The sequence below is a fragment of the Mchenga conophoros genome, linkage group LG10, assembly GCF_057382185.1.
Source record: "Mchenga conophoros isolate Kocher_MC1m ecotype Shallow Benthic linkage group LG10, M_conophoros_male_GT1.1, whole genome shotgun sequence".
In the NCBI taxonomy this organism is placed as follows: Eukaryota; Metazoa; Chordata; class Actinopteri; order Cichliformes; family Cichlidae; genus Mchenga; species Mchenga conophoros.
This window is the reverse complement of record NC_140535.1, coordinates 2,565,360-2,584,143: the sequence shown is the minus strand read 5'-3', so window position 1 is coordinate 2,584,143 and position 18,784 is coordinate 2,565,360. Positions and strand designations below refer to the sequence as shown.

The 18,784-nt window shown below is 45.0% G+C and overlaps 1 protein-coding gene across 15 annotated transcripts in view; it reads right to left on the bottom strand.

Annotated features, from left to right (window-relative positions):
- Window positions 1-4,594: 4,594 nt before the first annotated feature.
- Window positions 4,595-18,784, bottom strand: part of auts2a (activator of transcription and developmental regulator AUTS2 a) — a 351,111-nt gene continuing 336,921 nt past the window's right edge. For 6 of the 15 annotated variants that reach the window (XM_085288144.1, XM_085288153.1, XM_085288145.1 and 3 more), the window contains 10 exons: window positions 18,725-18,769; window positions 17,542-17,637; window positions 17,379-17,450; window positions 16,925-16,954; window positions 16,484-16,555; window positions 14,729-14,870; window positions 12,595-12,675; window positions 12,426-12,509; window positions 11,953-12,205; window positions 4,595-7,167 (listed from right to left, as the gene is read on the bottom strand). In XM_085288144.1, coding sequence (XP_085144270.1) covers window positions 5,916-7,167; window positions 11,953-12,205; window positions 12,426-12,509; window positions 12,595-12,675; window positions 14,729-14,870; window positions 16,484-16,555; window positions 16,925-16,954; window positions 17,379-17,450; window positions 17,542-17,637; window positions 18,725-18,769 — 2,127 coding nt within the window. In that variant the 3' untranslated portion in view covers window positions 4,595-5,915. The remainder of the gene's footprint in view (window positions 7,168-11,952; window positions 12,206-12,425; window positions 12,510-12,594; window positions 12,676-14,728; window positions 14,871-16,483; window positions 16,556-16,924; window positions 16,955-17,378; window positions 17,451-17,541; window positions 17,638-18,724; window positions 18,770-18,784) is intronic. The other 9 variants (XM_085288148.1, XM_085288149.1, XM_085288151.1 and 6 more) reach the window with 5 other exon arrangements.

Here is an 18,784-nt window from a genome sequence, read left to right as displayed (position 1 = left end):
ATTAAAGTTCATCAGTCTGCACTGGCAGATCTGAATCTCACTGCTAATGAGGCCCCGCCGCATCAAACCCATGAAGGTCATCTGAACCTGTCTTTGTTGAAATCAGACGAAAAGAGCGGCAGGATTAGGGCGGGTCATATGATATCTAGGTCAGCGTGAAGAAAGAATACAGAGCAGGTAGGAGTAATAAAACACAGTGTGTCTGAGAGTGCTGCTAAAGCGGCTATCTGGTTGCGTCAGTTGTGACAAAGACTTTTTCCTCTGTTTTCTTCTGCCACACTGCAGCTGTGTGTGTTTCCTTTTGAAGGTCACTGCTGTGTAAAAACACTCCTGTTTTCATTGCCGCCCACAGAAAGCCTGAAATACCCTCCATAAGCCCAAAAACACATTGAAAGACAACTTGAGTATTTCTGCTGGTCTTACTATAGCAGGAACTCTGACAATATTATATCGCATTTTTCCACCATTGCAGCAAACTGTCATTCAGCTATTCAAACCTCTTATGTCCAACATGATGATGCTGGGAATCTATTAATCTATCTGCTATGACCAGGCTGTGCATCCTCCTCTTCTCCTCACTATAAACAGAAGCTCTAACCGGCTCCACTGATTGTGTGTAAGATCACATATGTCTGAAGAATTATGGTCATTTCCTCGGGTTCAGTGGAGGGCTGTGTGCACTCTGCTCCAGTTCAGCATGTATATATATGAGAGCAGCTCTTCCTCTTTTCATCTCAGGCTTTCCAGATTTGTAATATTACCCCACCAAGCAGCTGTGTTACCATGAAACGACTCACAGTGACAAACGAATGAACTCCTTTTTGAACAGGCTGAGCATTAAGTTAATCCTGAACAGACAGCTTCACTGGTAGGCTCGTGTTTATAGGCTTTCTCTTCTTTTTTCTAAGCAGAGGAGTGGAAAATCTAGGGGAACATTACCACTGAGAGTGGGATGCCTTTCCTTTTTTACAAACAGGAAAATATTTTTAGGAGCGACCGAGCCAAGTTTGTTTGGAGGTGATTAGAAGTGTTGTCAGCGGGGAGAAAATACTGAACCTTCCTCTTTTTTGTAGGGGAATAGGGTGGCGTGTTAGCCAGAGCCAGTGTGTGGTGCTACATGAGATTAAGACGATGTGGAGCTTGTATGATCAGGTGATGGGCAATGTGTGGTTCTCGGATCGCTTTATTATTCTTATGAAATATGATCTTATTTCCCAGAGACTGGCTTTGTTTGCAGTAACACTGAGATATAGCACCGAGGCGTCAGATTCCTGTTTGCTGTGGGTTCAGGTACAAATACAGGTGTGCCTCCAGTTACGACACAGACAACTCTTAAGTGCAGGCTGACGATCGAGGACCGTCAGCCTGCTTAGTTTCTGTCATGTGTTTAAGCTCACAAAGGATATAAATGTCAATCAAGGAGCGTCTGGCACGCAATGCTGTTCTTCAGGTTTGACAGCATGCGTGATTGTCAGTGTTGAAGCAAATCGCATTTGTGCATTGGTCAGAGGAAGTTGACCTCGGCAAACTGGTTCTCTGCTCGTGAGATGACAGGCACAGTGTGTGCTATCTGCTGTGGATGAGCCCTTTGTTGCTCCCTTTGTTTCACCTTGCAGTCCATCAGTGTGCACTGATGCCACCTTGTGTCGAAAAGGTGAATTACATAAGCAGAGTTTTGTGGCCATCAGTGAAGAGGCGGGGACATACAGGTCATACCTGAGGCTTGTTTCAGTGCAGGTTCCAGCATTTACTCAGTGTTAAAGGAAGCGTCCTTTCTAAACTCTATTTGAATATTTGCAGATTGTTACGTGTTAGACGTCACTTGTTACTTGTTGTAATGTGTTACTTTACTCAACCCCAAAGGTTGATGCTGTTCATCTGGATGTTTCAGTGGGAAAAACATTTCACCATCATCCAGGTGACGTCTTCAGTCTCAGCTGACTGCAGGTTTCAACCTTATAAACAGGACATTTGCATAAAGACTGAAACCAGCACCACTGAAAACGCTGCGTCCAGATGAACAGAATCAACTTTTGGGGGATTTACTTACCTGGATGACTGAGCGTGCATCAAGACGTCACTTTACCTAATTACTCCCTACTCGTTACTTTTCTTCTGCGTTACTCCATGGACCCGAAACACCTTCCTGTAACAATATGAACCTACAGACACACACACACACACACACACACACACACACACACACACACACACACACACACACACAAATCCCTATCCTAACTAGAAGTTTTGGTCAACACCAGCCTTACATTTACAGTACCACTGCTCTACTGGATGCCAAATATTATAATATTTTCACTATGTTGAAGTCACGTTTCTATCTTGTGAGCCAAAGTCTTCAATTTTTATGCAGTTTTCATTTCCATATGAATTTGATTGTGTAACCTAATTACTAAGACATTTTACACTCTACTAAATAAAATAGGCCCACTTTTTGAGTTTTGATGGTCGAGCTGCATGCTGGTAGAAAACATTACCAGCAACTCTGCTGATGCCAGCTTCATATTTGGAATTTGTTTTTCGGGAGTCTTAGTGAGGCAGCACGTCAGCATTTTAAATTGAGCAGTTTTAGCAAACAAAGCGAAAGAGCAGCGCTTGAAGGAGGAAGGTGGGAGCAGAGCAGTGTTGGGGTTTGTTCTCTAGCATTGTTAGTCTGTACCTGCAGCTGTGATTTGGTGCTATGTAAATAAAACTGAGTTGAAGTGTAACTCCTTATTTTGGAACTACACTAACACCGGTCGTATGTAGAGACAACATTGGTTCACAGTTTTGTGTTCAGAGGCTAAAAACGAGGCCTTTAGAGACCTTCAAGACCAGACTCTGTCTCCTTGGAAGCAAAATATAAAGAAATGAGGTGTCCAAGACTTTTGGATGGCACTATATTTGACACAGCAACGTGTAGTTTATATATAAATGTTAAACTTCATTGGCTCCACATTTCCAAATACCAGAATTGCCTGTTTGAACTTTAGTGATTGAAAACTGAAGACTGGGTCCTGAAAGAGTCCAGATCAAACATTTTCTTCTTTTTAACTTTTGAAATCTACCGTTTTGTGCGTACTGGTCTAGACGGGCAGGATTAATGAGCACCTTCTGTTGGAAACCATAAAAATCACAGTGAGCTTATTAGCAGCCAGGTTTGCACAAAAACACTGTCGTGAATTGATGTAAATGTAGTTCAGACTGCAGGAGGTCGTTGGAGAGAAGTGTTCTCAGCTGTTTTTCACTTTAACGAGCAAAGTAAGAGATTAATGTTGAGTCACTGTCAGGATTTCATCACATAAAACCTCTACGTACTCTGTACACCGCCGGAGCAGGTTTATTATGTCTTTGTTATCAGTCTGATAAAGAAATCACACCACAGGATCCCATTTATCAGACCCCCTGCTGTCACACATCATTAATCACGAGCTTGGGCCTAACAGCGTCTCATTAAAAGCTTTTCTGACTCTTGATAACAAAATCTGGCCATGGAAGATGTGACGTATACTACTATTCTATCTATGATATAGATGATATTCAAAGTCTTCACAATTTCATGTTGGGAAACATAATTCTGAAATTGTTCTAAAATGTGTAGACTTTTTAGCAGATTGGTGAAAATCTGCCCATTTTTGCTGATGCGACGCCAGGTAACCTAATTAGTTGCTAAATGTTCCTCCAGCTGTTTCTTTTGTGCTGCTTAATTTTCTCCATCCAAACGTTTTTGAGACACGACGCTGTCATCAAATTCAAAATTTAAGTGGTCTCTAAAAACGGTCTCTTTTTAAATATTCGACGTGGTTTCTTATGTTCTGTTGTGAATATGAGGTTTGCAAGCCGCTGCCTTCTGCTTTTGTTTCTGAAGCTTCTTAAATGTGAAGTTTTGCTTCTTTGATTTCTCTAAACTCCCCTGCTGCATGTCTCCTTTTCACCTCACGATTTTTAATCAAATGACTTGAAAGATTCATTCTTGTTCTTGTTCTCTATGGGGGCTCTGGCTTCCTTCAACAGTCCAAAGACATCCATGTTAATTGGCTTCAGTAGATGTACGTGTGAGTGTGAATGTGTTGGTCCTGAGATATGGTTCAGGCTGGTTTATAGGCCAACCTTGCGTTTCTTTGACAGTAGTTGTCAAACGGTAGCTCTTACGCAGAGTAATGGTTTGTCTAAAGAGTTTCATCCACGCCATAAGACTTCTTATAGTTTGGCGCCCTCTGCTGGTCCAAAGGCTGAATTACCCCCATGCTGTAGCCCTATATCATTTCATACGTGCAGGTCTGAGAGGAAAAGCAGCGGTGACTGACGCACCCACGCGCCTCAGTCAGAGGCGGCGGCACGAACCTGTAGTTACTCAGTGTAATGCCAATAACTCTTGCATCTGCTCATGATTCACAATTCTGGGGTAACCATCAAGTTTTCTCCTACATCAGCAGGGATGTGACACGCTGTACGTGACAGAGGATTAAAAAAAGAAGTATTAATGGCACACACAACCTGTAGCGCTATAAAAACACTGGTGGGTGAGAAGTGGGGCCAGGACACGTCACATATGGCGTCTGTGCAAAGGCGGAGAAATAAACACCCAAACACAGGGTTAGTACACATTTTTTAATAACATGGCACAATTTACATAACACAAGTTTAAATGAGGAGCATGCTGAAGATTCAGTCGCTTCATTTTTTCTCATTGTACACGATCTAGAAAGACTTCGTTTTTTCCCCTGTACACGGTAAACAGCAAAAGGTTTCTCGTTGAACAATCTTTTTGTGATACGTATCGACTAACCACTATGGCTCGGGTGGACAATTTCATGTTGGATTAAAAAACACTGCACGACATGATATCACAGAGTTTGAAGCGCACAACTAAACCTTCAGTGGACTACTAAAATAGATCTCTGCTTGTTAGAAACAAACCGTCCATGGTTGAGACTTGCTTTTTTTGTATTTTGATTTTGTAGGTACAACAACTTAGGAAAGCACTTTAATACACTGTTTGACCAACAGAAACATGTACTTTACACTCCTCCGCTAGGGCTAATGTGCCGTCATGGTGTTTAATGCGCTGCATTCTCCCCAGAACAAGACTGGTGTTAACCAAGAGGACAACAAAAAAATCCATCCACACATTTGTGCTGCTGGCTTTTTACATCACAATTTAATATTCAGTTCAATGGGATTGTCACCACAGATTATTATAAGACAAAAATCATTTTGTTTTTGTTAAATCTGAAACCCTGTGCGGATCAGTTAAAGCTGCATCTGTCAGCACGGACGCAAAGTTAATGTCAAGTCTGCGTTGTGGAGAGAATACAGTCCTTGAATGGTACACAGTGGCACGCAGTCAGTAGTGTTGAAGGCCAGCTTTCAGAAAGGGAACCGAGACATTTGTTGCATAGTTGAATCTGGGGATCTGGTACAATGCGAATCACCTGCGTCAACCAAACGATAAAGAAATTGCAAAAAGCACGTTCTGAATCATACTCCTGTATTTACATCTGTCAAAGTAAAGCTTTCGAAACACTCTTTTGCATATTTGTACCATGAATTTGAATCCGTACAGGGCGAGCACAGCGACTGTACACATTATCTACACACTCAGTGCTAAAGTACCTGTACAATCCAAAGTTGCTCATTCTGACTCCACATCACTTTTCTATACAAGAGAAAGAATGCACACGGAAAGCTGGAGCAAAACGGGAAAACAAAATCTCTGAAAAAAAGCTTTTTTTGTTCCATGATTATTGTCTCTTTGTAGTTTTATACAAAAACGATTCATTGCATGGGCATCTGTGTGCCCACATAAATTATTCACAGCTATGTTACAGTCTTGCTTTGCCAAAGCTAAGTGCTTGGTTGTGAGTTCAGTGTTGGTGAGGCACAGGGCTGCAGGGCCACCGCGTCTGCTCGCCTCACCGCGCCTCGATGTCTTTGTGAGCCGGTCTGTCTCTGATATCTGTGCCCAGGGGAGTAGTCCGTCTGGGGGAGCCGGGCCGGGCGCCCAGTGTGGGAATGAGTGGGGGCGGTGCACTCAGAGACGCGGTGGGTGGCGTTTTGTTCAGAATACCATTCTGATGGGCGGTGGCTGCGGCGGCGGCGGCGGCGGCTGCTGCCGCTGCGGCTGAGGGACTCACCCTGGAGTAGTGCATGCCAGCGAGTCCGGGGGCCATGAGGCCCGGGGCAGGGTGGGGGAGGTGTCCGTCGAGGGCGGGATGGTGCACCGCGGGGTGGAGGCGCCCGTGCTCGTAGTCCTCTCGGAGCATGTTGAGGCGATCGCGCTCCTCCAGTTGGGCGCGCTCCTGTTCCCTCCTCTGCTCCAGGGCCAGGGGGTGGGCGTGGTCGCGATTAAAGTCGTGAGGCTCGCGGTCCCTGTAGGAGCGCTCTGCCTCGTACAGGCGCGGCCCTGCCAACCGGTGCAGAGGATCGTTCCTCAGCAGCAGGTCCCTGGCCAAAGGGTCTCGCCTGTGAATGTCCAGGCCCCTGTAGGGGTCTCTCATTGGGTCCCAGTGGAAGGGAGGGTAGGGGAATCTGTCAGCTCCTGGGATGGGACTGATACCCATAAAGGGCGCCACGACTCGAGTTCTCTCTAGGCTGCTGATGCTGTTGATGGGGTGGACAACGGGCATGCCCATGGACACAGGCACTGAGGAGGGAGGGTGGAGATTAGGGGTGGAGGACGCCTGTTGCAGGTGCTCACTGGCCCTCTCTGCGCCTCCATCCTGCTCCTCCTTCCTCTCCTCCTTTACTTTCACCTCACTGCTCTTCTTCTGGTGCTCGTATGGCAGCTCCGCCTTCTTCTCCAGGACATCCCTCGTCAGGCCACCGTTGGGACGTTCCAAGCTGGTCTGCCGGACATAGGGTGACGCCGATCCTCTGTTTGACATTTTGTCCTCCGACGCTCGGCCGTCATGGATGACAGGCGTGTCCTTGTCACTGTGCTGGCTGTCTTTGAGCTTGTGGTCGTCTGTGCCGTTGTCTTTCCATGAATCCGAGTGCTCCCTTTCCCTCTCTTTGGCCTTGTTCTCCTTCTCCCTCTGAGGCTCTCCAGAAGCAGGTGGCAGGTGGTTCCTGTGGTGCTCAGGAGGTCGGCTGTGGCTAAGAAGGCTGATTGGATTGACGGGGACCGGGGACGGATGGCTGGGATGACGCTTTTCAACAGAGTCCCTACAGGCACAAACAAGGTTATGAGAGTTTTACGTTTGGAGTTAAATAACTGTACAGAGAAAAAAACATTTTATGGAAAATTATGATTATGTAAAACATACAGGAAACATCTTTAATTTAAGCCTTTGCCAATCTGCTTATCACCACCTGACTGATGCTGCTGCTGACTTGTCTACATGACTCTGACTCAACTAAATTCAATGCTGCTGCTAATTAAGGAGCTGTTATCAAATATGGGCGATGCTAACCTTTTCCTCTCTCCTCCCCCCAGCAGGAGCACGAGCTCGCTGATCATAATTCACGTCGGCAGTAATGACACCCGGTTACGCCAATCGGAGGTCACTAAAATCAATATTGAATCGGTGTGCAACTTTGCCAAAACAATGTCGGACTCTGTAGTTTTCTCTGGTCCCCTCCCCAATCAGACCAGGAGTGACATGTTTAGCTGCATGTTCTCCTTAAATTGCTGGCTGTCTGAGTGGTGTCCCAGAAACGATGTGGGCTTCATAGATAATTGGCAAACCTTCTGGAGGAAACCTGGTCTTGTTAGGAGAGACGGCATCCATCCCACTTTGGATGGAGCAGCTCTCATTTCTAGAAATATGGACAAAAATGGATTGGGGCTGCAGCTGCAGTAATGCAGACACTGCACCGGTCCGTCGTGGTGAAGAGGGAGCTGAGTGTAAAAGCGAAGCTCTCAATTTACCGGTCGATCTACGTCCCTACCCTCACCTATGGCCACGAGCTGTGGGTAGTGACCGAAAGAACGAGATCGCGGATACAAGCGGCAGAAATGAGCTTCCTCCGAAGGGTGGCTGGCCTCTCCCTTAGAGATAGGGTGAGAAGGTCGGCCATCCGGGAGGGGCTCAGAGTAGAGCAGCTGCTGCTCCACATCGAAAGGAGCCAGCTGAGGTGGTTCGGGCATCTGACAAGGATGCCCCCTGGGCGCCTCCTGGGTGAGGTGTTCCAGGCATGTCCCACCGGGAGGAGGCCCCGGGGCAGACCCAGGACACGCTGGAGAGATTATATCTCTCGGCTGGCCTGGGAACGCCTTGGTATTCCCCCGGATAAGCTGGAGGAGGTGGCTGGGGAGAGGGAGGTCTGGGCCTCTTTGCTTAGGCTGCTGCCCCCGCGACCCGGCCCCGGACAAAGCGGATGAAGATGGATGGATGGATGGATGGACAAAAATATGACTATCCAGAGTTGGGACCAGGAAGCAGAGCTGCAGTCTTACACGCCTCTCTGCAGCTTCTCTCCTCCTGCTACCCCCCCAAAAACCCATCTCCATAAGAGACTGTGTCAGCTTCCAAAAAGACAAAAAACAAACTAAAAACCAGCAACAAACAACTTAAACATAAACAATTACAAAGAAAGAACAATACAGTATCCACATCTGAACCAAAGAGTAAAACAGTGAAATGTGGATTATTAAATATTAGGTCTCTCTCCTCCAAGTCTCTGTTAGTACATGACTTAATAATTGATCAACAAATCGATTTACTCTGCCTTACAGAAACCTGGTTGCAGCAGGATGATTATGTTAGTTTAAATGAATCAACACCCCCGAGTCATTCTAACTACCAGAAACCTCGAAGCACAGGCCGAGGGGGTGGTGTGGCAGCAATTTTTCACACCAGCCTATTAATTAATGAAAGACCAAGACAGACTTTTAATTCATTTGAAAGCCTGATGCTTAGCCTCGTCCACCACAGCTGTAAAACTCAGAAACCAGTCTTATTGGTTATCATCTATCGTCCACCTGGGCCTTACACAGAGTTTCTGTCTGATTTCTCAGACTTTATATCTAATTTAGTTCTGAGCTCAGATAAAATGATTATTGTGGGTGATTTTAACATCCATGTAGATGCTAAAAATGACAGCCTCAACATGGCATTTAGTCTGTTATTAGACTCAATCGGCTTCTGTCAAAATGTAAAAGAACCCACCCACCACTTTAATCACACTCTAGATCTTGTGTTAACATATGGCATAGAAACTGAACATTTAACAGTGTTTCCTGAAAACCCTCTGCTGTCTGATCATTTCCTGATAACATTTACATTTACAATAATTGATTACACAGCGGTGGAGAGTAGACTTTATCACAGTAGATGTCTTTCTGAAAGCGCTTTAACTAAGTTCAAGAATATAATCCACCCACTGTTATCATCTTCAATGCCCTGTACCAACACAGAGCAGAGCAGCTATCTGAACGCTACCCCAACAGAGGTCGATTATCTTGTTAACAATTTCACCTCCTCACTACGTACGACTCTGGATACTGTAGCTCCAGTGAAAACTAAGGTCTCAAATCAGAAGTACCTGACTCCGTGGTATAATTCTCAAACACGTAGCCTAAAGCAGATGACTCGTAATCTGGAGAGGAAATGGCGTGTCACAAATTTAGAGGATCATCATTTAGCCTGGAGAAATAGTTTGCTGCTTTATAAGAAAGCCCTCCACAAAGCCAGAACATCTTACTATTCATCACTGATTGAAGAAAATAAGAACAACCCCAGGTTTCTCTTCAGCTCTGTAGCCAGGCTGACAAAAAGTCAGAGCTCTGTTGAGCCAACCATCCCTTTAACGTTAACTAGTAATGACTTCATGAACTTCTTCACAAATAACATTTTTATCATTAGAGAAAAAATTACCAGTAATCATCCCACAGGTGTAATATTATCTACAGCTACTCTTAGTACCATTGATGTTAAGTTAGACTCTTTTTCTCCAATTGATCTTTCTGAGTTAACTTCAATAATTACTTCCTCCAAACCATCAACGTGTCTTTTAGACCCCATTCCTGCAAAACTGCTCAAAGAAGTCCTGCCATTAATTAATTCTTCGATCTTAAATATGATCAACCTATCTCTAATAATCGGCTATGTACCACAGGCCTTCAAGCTGGCTGTAGTTAAACCTTTACTCAAAAAGCATCTCTAGACCCAGCAGTCTTAGCTAATTATAGGCCAATCTCCAACCTTCCTTTATATCAAACATCCTTGAAAGAGTAGTTGTCAAACAGCTAACAGATCATCTGCAGAGGAATGGTTTATTTGAAGAGTTTCAGTCAGGTTTCAGAGCTCAGCACAGCACAGAAACAGCTTTAGTGAAGGTTACAAATGATCTTCTTATGGCCTCTGACAGTGGACTCATCTCTGTGCTTGTCCTGCTAGACCTCAGTGCAGCGTTCGATACTGTCGACCATAATATCCTATTAGAGCGATTAGAACATGCTGTAGGTATTACAGGTACTGCACTACAGTGGTTTGTATCATATCTATCTAATAGACTCCAGTTTGTGCATGTAAATGGAGAGTCCTCTTCACACACTGAGGTTAATTATGGAGTTCCACAGGGTTCAGTGCTAGGACCAATTCTGTTTACATTATACATGCTTCCCTTAGGCAGTATCATTAGAAGACATAGCATACATTTACACTGCTATGCAGATGACACCCAGCTCTATCTGTCCATGAAGCCAGATAACACACACCAATTAATTAAACTGCAGGAATGTCTTAAAGACATAAAGACCTGGATGGCCGCTAACTTTCTGCTTCTTAATTCAGATCAAACTGAGGTTATTGTACCCGGCCCTGAAAAGCTTAGAAATATGGTATCTAAGCAGATTCTTACCCTGGATGGCATTACCTTGGCCTCCAGTAATGCTGTGAGGAACCTTGGAGTCATTTTTGACCAGGACATGTCCTTCAACGCACATATTAAACAAATATGTAAGACTGCTTTCTTCCATTTGTGCAACATCTCTAAAGTTAGAAATATCCTGTCTCAGAGTGACGCTGAAAAACTAGTTCATGCATTTATTACTTCCAGGCTGGACGACTGTAATTCATTATTATCAGGAAGTCCTAAAAACTCCCTGAAAAGCCTTCAGTTAATCCAAAATGCTGCAGCAAGAGTCCTGACAGGGACTAGAAAGAGAGAGCAGATTTCTCCTGTTTTGGCTTCCCTTCATTGGCTTCCTGTTAAATCCAGAATTGAATTCAAAATCCTGCTCCTCACATACAAGGTCTTAAATAATCAGGCCCCATCTTATCTTAATGACCTTGTAGTACCATATCACCCTATTAGAGCACTTCGCTCTCGCTCTGCAGGCCTACTTGTTGTTCCTAGAGTATTTAAAAGTAGAATGGGAGGCAGAGCCTTCAGTTTTCAGGCCCCTCTTCTGTGGAACCAGCTTCCAGTTTGGATTCAGGAGACAGACACTATCTCTACTTTCAAGATCAGGCTTCAAACTTTCCTTTTTGCTAAAGCATATAGTTAGGGCTGGAGCAGGTGACCTGAATCCTCCCTTAGTTATGCTGCAATAGACGTAGGCTGCTGGGGGATTCCCATGATGCATTGAGTTTTTCCTTTCCAGTCACCTTTCTCACTCACTATGTATTAACAGACCTCTCTGCATTGAATCATATCTGTTATTAATCTCTGTCTCTCTTCCACAGCATGTCTTTATCCTGTCTTCCTTCTCTCACCCCAACCGGTCGCAGCAGATGGCCCCGCCCCTCCCTGAGCCTGGTTCTGTCGGAGGTTTCTTCCTGTTAAAAGGAAGTTTTTCCTTCCCACTGTCGCCAAAGTGCTGCTGATAGGGGGTCATATGATGTATTATTGTGCGATCTACTGTACTGTACTGTGCTATTGTGATTTGGCGCTGTGTAAATAAAATTGAATTGAATGGAATCTTTTGTTCATTAAACTGTCACTTTGTTGCACTCACACACTGACCACATTACTCATGTAGTTGTTACATTGTTCACCACCCACCTGTCCTTGTCCTCTTTACTGACCAACGAGTCCCGTTTGTCAGAGTCTCGGTCCCTCTCGTGTGAGCTCACCGACGCGCTCCTCTCAGACTCTCCGGGTTTCAGCCAGGGTGGCGGCGTGGGGAACGAAGGTGGCGTGCGATGCAGGCGGTTCCACGGCTCCTGGTGGCTGTTGTTACTGCTGCTGTTGAAGTGCTGTGGCGCGTTTGGGCCATCTTTGTGGCCAAACACCGAGTTGGCCCCTGTTAGGGATTCAACACGTGGAAAAACATGGAACGCAAGTTAAATGCGTAGCTCTGCTGATCCTCATATGCAGGCAGCATTACAAACAGTGAGAGGATTACTCCACCTAAACTACAGGTAGGCGACTGATTTTCCCGAGGGACCGCATGAGAAACTGTGACCCTCCACAACAGTCACGGTTTCTCATGTGGCCACTCCCAAGCAAGTGTCTTTCTTGAGGCTGAAACTCACTTAGTGCTGGATTGCCCAATCCCCCGAAGGCCGACGAGCTGAGAGATCCCAGTCCTCCAAACGATGGAGGCCTACTGAAAGGCTCTGGGAGAAGACACAGCATGTTAGCGCTGATGCAATCAACACCCTCGTTTTGGATCGGTCAGACTGAGATGAAGCGTGCTGTTACCTAAATGAGATGCTGGAGGAAGAAAGTTTCCAGGATGGTGCGGTGGATGGCCAAAGGGAGCTGCAGATGGGTGCGTAGGACCTGAGGAGGAGGATAACCACAGACTGTAACATCAGCAAAAGTAAGTGTTAACTGGTCAACTGGTGAAGTCTTTCTGGAGCTGTCAGTAAGAGCTAATCGATAAGTAATTCGTATTTTAAAAACTTTAACTGTAAAGTTAAAGTTCAGTAAAAGACTTCAGAAAAATGTCCTTCAGTATTTTTGTGCAGACAAAAGCATCTGTAAATAAACAGCCACGAACTTATTAGTCGACTGTAGATTACAGGCACAGCCATTAAAGCAGCAATTCGTTTACACGCGTGTTCCTCTTCAAAGTCAACTCTTACATAAGTCCCATCATCACGTCAAAAGAGAAACAACGATGCTCCTGTTAATACGAGATTAATTGCATTTAATGATACTGCGCATAGCAAACAAGGAGAATCAGCTGCAAGCTCCAGAAAGATTTAAGACTTTCCTTGTACGACTTTGGCCCTGAGAGCTTCACACAAAGACAAACAGCACAGGCTCAGGACAGATGTTGTGGGGACAATGGCTACGATCTAAGTTGTTATATATCGCTGCAGAAATCTGCTGCCCAGATGATTTACTGTGCAGCCTGATCATGCTCTCCCAGATGATCAGCTTTAGCTCAGCTGTTGGTGTAACTAATGAGGATAAAGCCAGCTAGTTATCCCAAAATTATCTGCACTAGAAAGCTAATAGTAAGCAAGCAGAAAGCTGCACTGCTTACAGCTTTACAACTTTTGGGATTAATAAAAGATTGAAGTGTAAAAAAAGTTTTCTCAGGGCTCTATGCAGTGAGTACACCGAGTACCTCCCGTACTTCTAAAGGAATTAACAGCAGCCAGGTGCCGATAATCAAATTCACTTTAATAACTGATCATCGGTTTGTGTTAGCACTCAGGTGTGTGGTAATAAAACGCCACAATCTTCCCAGGAGATGACACAAAGCTGCAGGCCTCTGTTAGCGTGCTAAATGTTCCACAGTATTACAGTGTAGTTAGAAAGGCAGGGAACAAGTGTATTTGGAAAGAGTGCAAGGAGACAGCTTGTCCTCTTTAAAGTGAACATGGCAGAACGGCAAATGTTTGAAATGACGTCCGAGTCCTTCAGACAGACGAGACTAAAACAGCCGTTTGGCCATAAAGCGCAGCACCAAACACTGCAGAGAGTCCCGTGAAAACGGTGCTTTTTTTCCTGCTGTTTTGTCGTATCTCATCTTTAGTAAAGATATTTTCTTCATTTGTTGGCGTTTTGTCCAGTTGCAGCATCGGACATTATGACAACCTGACATTTTGGGACACTGACGCAGAGCCAAATAAGTAATAGTAGCAGAGGGGGGCGTTGTGGTAGTTTGATGACCTAATCTTGGGATAGTTAAGCTAAACTCAGGAATTCCACACACTGCCTGGAAAACTGTCGTTGTTATGTCTTGATGATACCTGGCTAGTTACAGGCTGAACGAAGCAAACCCAGCACTGCTGCGGCTTGAAGTTTAATAACCAGATCCAACATAGAGGGAAAAAGGCTGACTCACATCTGCAGTCTGTGGATACTTAAACTACACCAGGAGCACCAGAGACGACTGTACTAACCCAAAGTGCGACTTCAAGGTCTGCCTGTATTTAACAGCAAGCGGGGACCTTGTTGACATCACTAAAACCCATTTCATGGACTAATCGAATATCCTCTGCTTTATCCAGTATTCCTTTAAGAGGCACGTTGGATGATCTGTTCTTTCACTCTGATTTGTGCGTGTTGTTGTCACATGCTCATGGCTGTTTTAAACATGAACGTTTCATATACAGGAGCCAAGCGTGGCGCAGTATGAGTGAACTGTAGAGCTGCGACAGTGTCCAAGAACAGAAACAGGAAGTCAGAGATTGACCCAACAGCTCCAACCTAAAGAAAGGTGAGATATATCTCTGATGGTCACTCTGGTGGAGATCATTCTGTCGGGTTTGCTGATTTCACTCATTCACCACACACGATGCTAGCTCTGCACAGCAGGACCGACTGCTGCTGAATATGAGAGGCGGCCACTGATCAATCGGACAGCTGATGCACTCACCTGCAGCGGAGAAAAGCGTGGCGGGCCGCGCCAAGTCGCCGGGGTGGTGGATAGCACCAAAGAGGCTGGGGCCCGGGGGTCGACTCAGAAACTCGGGCTTGAGGCCGAAGTCTAGCTTGTGAGGGTCGACCTGCATCTGCTGCTGAAAGACGCCAAAGGTACAGAGAGAAACACATGTAAAACCTGAGCTATCAGAGGCTCCTTTTGACCCAGCATTTGGTGTTTCTTGTGTTTTTATGACCTTTTGTGTGATGGTTTATTATTCTTAGTGGTAATCCTGAGTTTCTTCTACGCTAACCTTTGCCCTCTGCGTCCCCTTTTGTGCGTCTGTGTTTGTAAAGTTGTGTGAGTTCTTGTGCCGTGTTTTCCCTCCTTGTGTTTTATTCCATCACGTTTATCTGTGTTTGCCCAAGTCCGTCTCGTCTGCCTCTCCTCCTCCCGCATCATCTTCCTGTTTTATTGTGAAGGTCTCGTGTTTCCGTGTTCGTCCTGTTCAGTTTTGTGTCCCCCGTCCTGCTCTCCGTGTGTCCTCACTTCCCTCGTTATCCTTCTGTATATTTACGTCAGCGTCTCCCTCATGGCTGTCTGTCTCTCCCTGTGTTTCCCCCCGTGTATTTGGATTCTTTGGTTTTTCCAGGTTAGTTTTGTATTGTAAAGCTGTGGTTTGTGAGTTCACGTCCTGCCTCTGAGTCTGCATTTGGGTCCTACTCCTGCTGCACACAGAGACGCTGGTTTTAGGCGTGTTGGGAAGGAAAAATAGTTAAAGCCATCAAGGGAGGTGACTGACTGCTAAGTTCCAGTGAGGTGTCACAATCAAAGCATTACACTAACCTCCAGAAGCAAAAGGAGGATGCAAACCATACAATTTAAATGTCAATTTATTATCAACGGTGTGTGAAGCGACTTCTACTGAGTACAACGGTGAAATCAGCTGATCACAGAAGACACGGAACAATTCTGTGGTTTAACTGATGAAGTGATTTTTCCAGAAGAGAAACTAGAGCCAGATCCACAGAGCGAACCATCAGGAGTTTGGGTTTATTTTGCAGTTCAATTAATACAAATGAGTTAACAGTGTCTATAGAGAGTGGAAGTGTTTGTTATTAATCTCTGTCTCTCTTCCACAGCATGTCTTTATCCTGTCTTCCTTCTCTCACTCCAACCAATCACAGCAGATGGCCCCGCCCCTCCCTGAGCCTGGTTCTGCTGGAGGTTTCTTCCTGTTAAAAGAGAGTTTTTCCTTCCCACTGTCGCCAAAGTGCTTGCTCATAGGGGGTCATATGATTGTTGGGTTTTTCTCTGTATGTATTATTGTAGCGTCTACCTTACAATATAAAGCGCCTTGAGGTGACTGTTGTTGTGATTTAGTGCTTTATAAATAAAACTGAATTGAAAATTGGACTTTGCTAAACTGACCCAGTATTAGCCTCCTAAGACCTGAACTCTTTCATGCATTTTTAATTTCTCTTTGCTATTTGGGCTGATTGGGACCTGATGAATGTAAAAACAAAGAATTACTGTATTTTTTTTTACCTGATTTTTGTTTCTGAGAAAAATGAGATCCACATACAAGGACATTCGTTTTAAATTTCGATAGGACAGTGGCAGTATAGTGTCCTCGTTAGTGGATATCAGGCCCTTGTAGAGCAAAATTTAGTATTGTGGTCTAGACAACCCAAAATGTGACGCCAGGTCCTAGGAGGTTAAATCCAGCCTTGGCCACACTGTGTTAGGAGGGGTTAGACAAGTCCTCACCTTTACTTTCTGTTGGTGGTGGTATATCTGCCAGGCAATATGGACATGCATGGCACACCACTTCCCCGGTTTCTGTAAGAACAAGAAAATTTATTTAATTAAGAACAAGAAAGAAAATGGTGTGACCAAAAAACACAGTGTCATCTAATCAATACGGTACTATGACTACTAATCACATATTAAAAGGCTAAGAAATGTAGGTGTGCTGAATGAACCATGCACACGCTGGCGTGTGACAGCGAGGCGTCACTGTCGGCCATCTGACAAGGTTTCATAACACACGCGCTGCAGCGTTCTTCAAAATGAGCCCCGTAAACGAGTACACTCAGCCCCCATTTAATTAAAGACACTATCAACTCCATTAGCAAAGACCTTCAAGGCATCGCAGTGATTATTGCGAGGGAGCAGGAGACGGAGACACTGCAGGGAGCGAGCACTCACCCTGAGAATCGGCCGAAACGGATCCGTTAGCTTCAGGAAGGACGGAGAGAGAGAACATGAATTATTCTGCTGTCAGTCAAATCATTTCTAATTAGTCCTTGTGTGTAGCATTCATTAGGAACCAAATTAAAATGTCAAACTGTTCACTTTAAAATTAAGCGTTTCAGGGGTAATTAACACGCGGGTGTTTAAACGGGTTCCTCCTGCGTGGCCTTCTGCAAACAAACACGCTGACACGTCTGTCAATCTACGACTCACCGCTGATCAATAGATCAGAAATAGACTCTATGTGGTAAATTATTCATATGTATTTTAATGCATTTTTAACACTTCCTGTATGAGAACAGCTTGCTTGCTGAGGCTGCTGCTAATGTGGATCCTAATAAAGCAAACCTATGGAGCCTGTACAGTCCGGTCTCCTGGTGCACGGTGGGTGGCGTGTACGTGCTCTTACCCTGGGGTCCTTCTGTAAGAACGTGTGTGGGACGGCTCCGGGTCTTGCGGAAACATCCAGTGGATTAGAGGTCTGGAGAGCAGCAGACAATCGAAAATTATTCTCTGAATATAACTCGCCCCCTCCCGGCTAGTCTGTCTGTGGGTGTGTGGTGGTGTCTCACCTTGGGCTGAAAGGCCCCCTGCAGCGAGCTGAAGGGCCCGGTTGGGGGGATGACAGGGGGAAGGCCAGACATGGCTGGAGGGTAGGAGTGGAAGAGCTGGAAGAAGAAAAGAGCGAGAGGAGGCGTGAGGACGATTCGGTCTATCGGTGAAATGCGGCTTTATGAGTCAGTCTAAACAGAGCAGGCAGTTTGTGGTGGTGTTTAAACCTCGCAGTTTAATCGCAGTGACTGCTTAGTTACAAATGATTGCCTACGTGTTACACAAACGGCTTGTTTATCAAATATTCACTGCTTGTTCCCGCTGGATTTAAATCAGGAGAAAAAACCTCCTTTGATATGAAAAGCAGAATGTTGTAATACACGCAAAACACAAGTAAGTCAAACAAGCGCTCAAGGCTTTCATAAACGTATCTGTATGTAGAGAAACAGATATGCAATCATCTGCTTTGCATAATTGTCCCTAACAGTCATATTAGCCAAAGTAACGAGTGCGTGTTTGGCAAACGTGCTTGCATTGCTGCAGTCGCGCATTGGAATTCTTTAAAGCTGGACTCGAGGGTGTGCTGCAAGCTTTTTAAATGCAACTCCACTCCTCTTGTGCACCAAGTATTAAGATGCCACTATGTTTTATAGAGAAGGAATGCTTTCAGCGTGTTTGCCGGGACCATTATACCAGCGGGGGAAAAAACAAAAAAAGATGAAGCACTTAAAAACAAACTAGGAAGCGGGTCGATCTGAATACAAATAGGTTTTTATGATAGTAAAATCTGCCTCCTAGCTATCGAGGACAAATCAGTTTAATAGTCTGTAGAAAAAGCACACTAGGCAGAAGCACGCTCTGAAAATTTCAGCAAAACGGTAGGACAGCGAGTCCAGTGTTTGAAATCATTTGCTTTTATTGAATAATAATTTTGAGGACGCCACTGCTGGTGACTGGAAAAAAGGAAATAAGCGAGACAGAGAGGTAACGTAGCAACTGTGTTTATCATCACATGCACACAGTAACTGTTAAACTCCAGGATTTAAGAATCCCGATCTGTTGCATCACATCATTAGCTACGGCCGAAGGGTGACATGGAGCAGTAACCGTTAGGAAGCAGATGTACGGTGCATGGGCTGAAATGGCAAAATGGGCAAGCAACAAATCTGAAGCTGGAAGCTAGTACGCAGTAGAGAAACTCACACTGTGTCTGTAGAAGGGGTCGACTTTTGTTGGATATTTGTCAAACTGTAGGAGAAATGA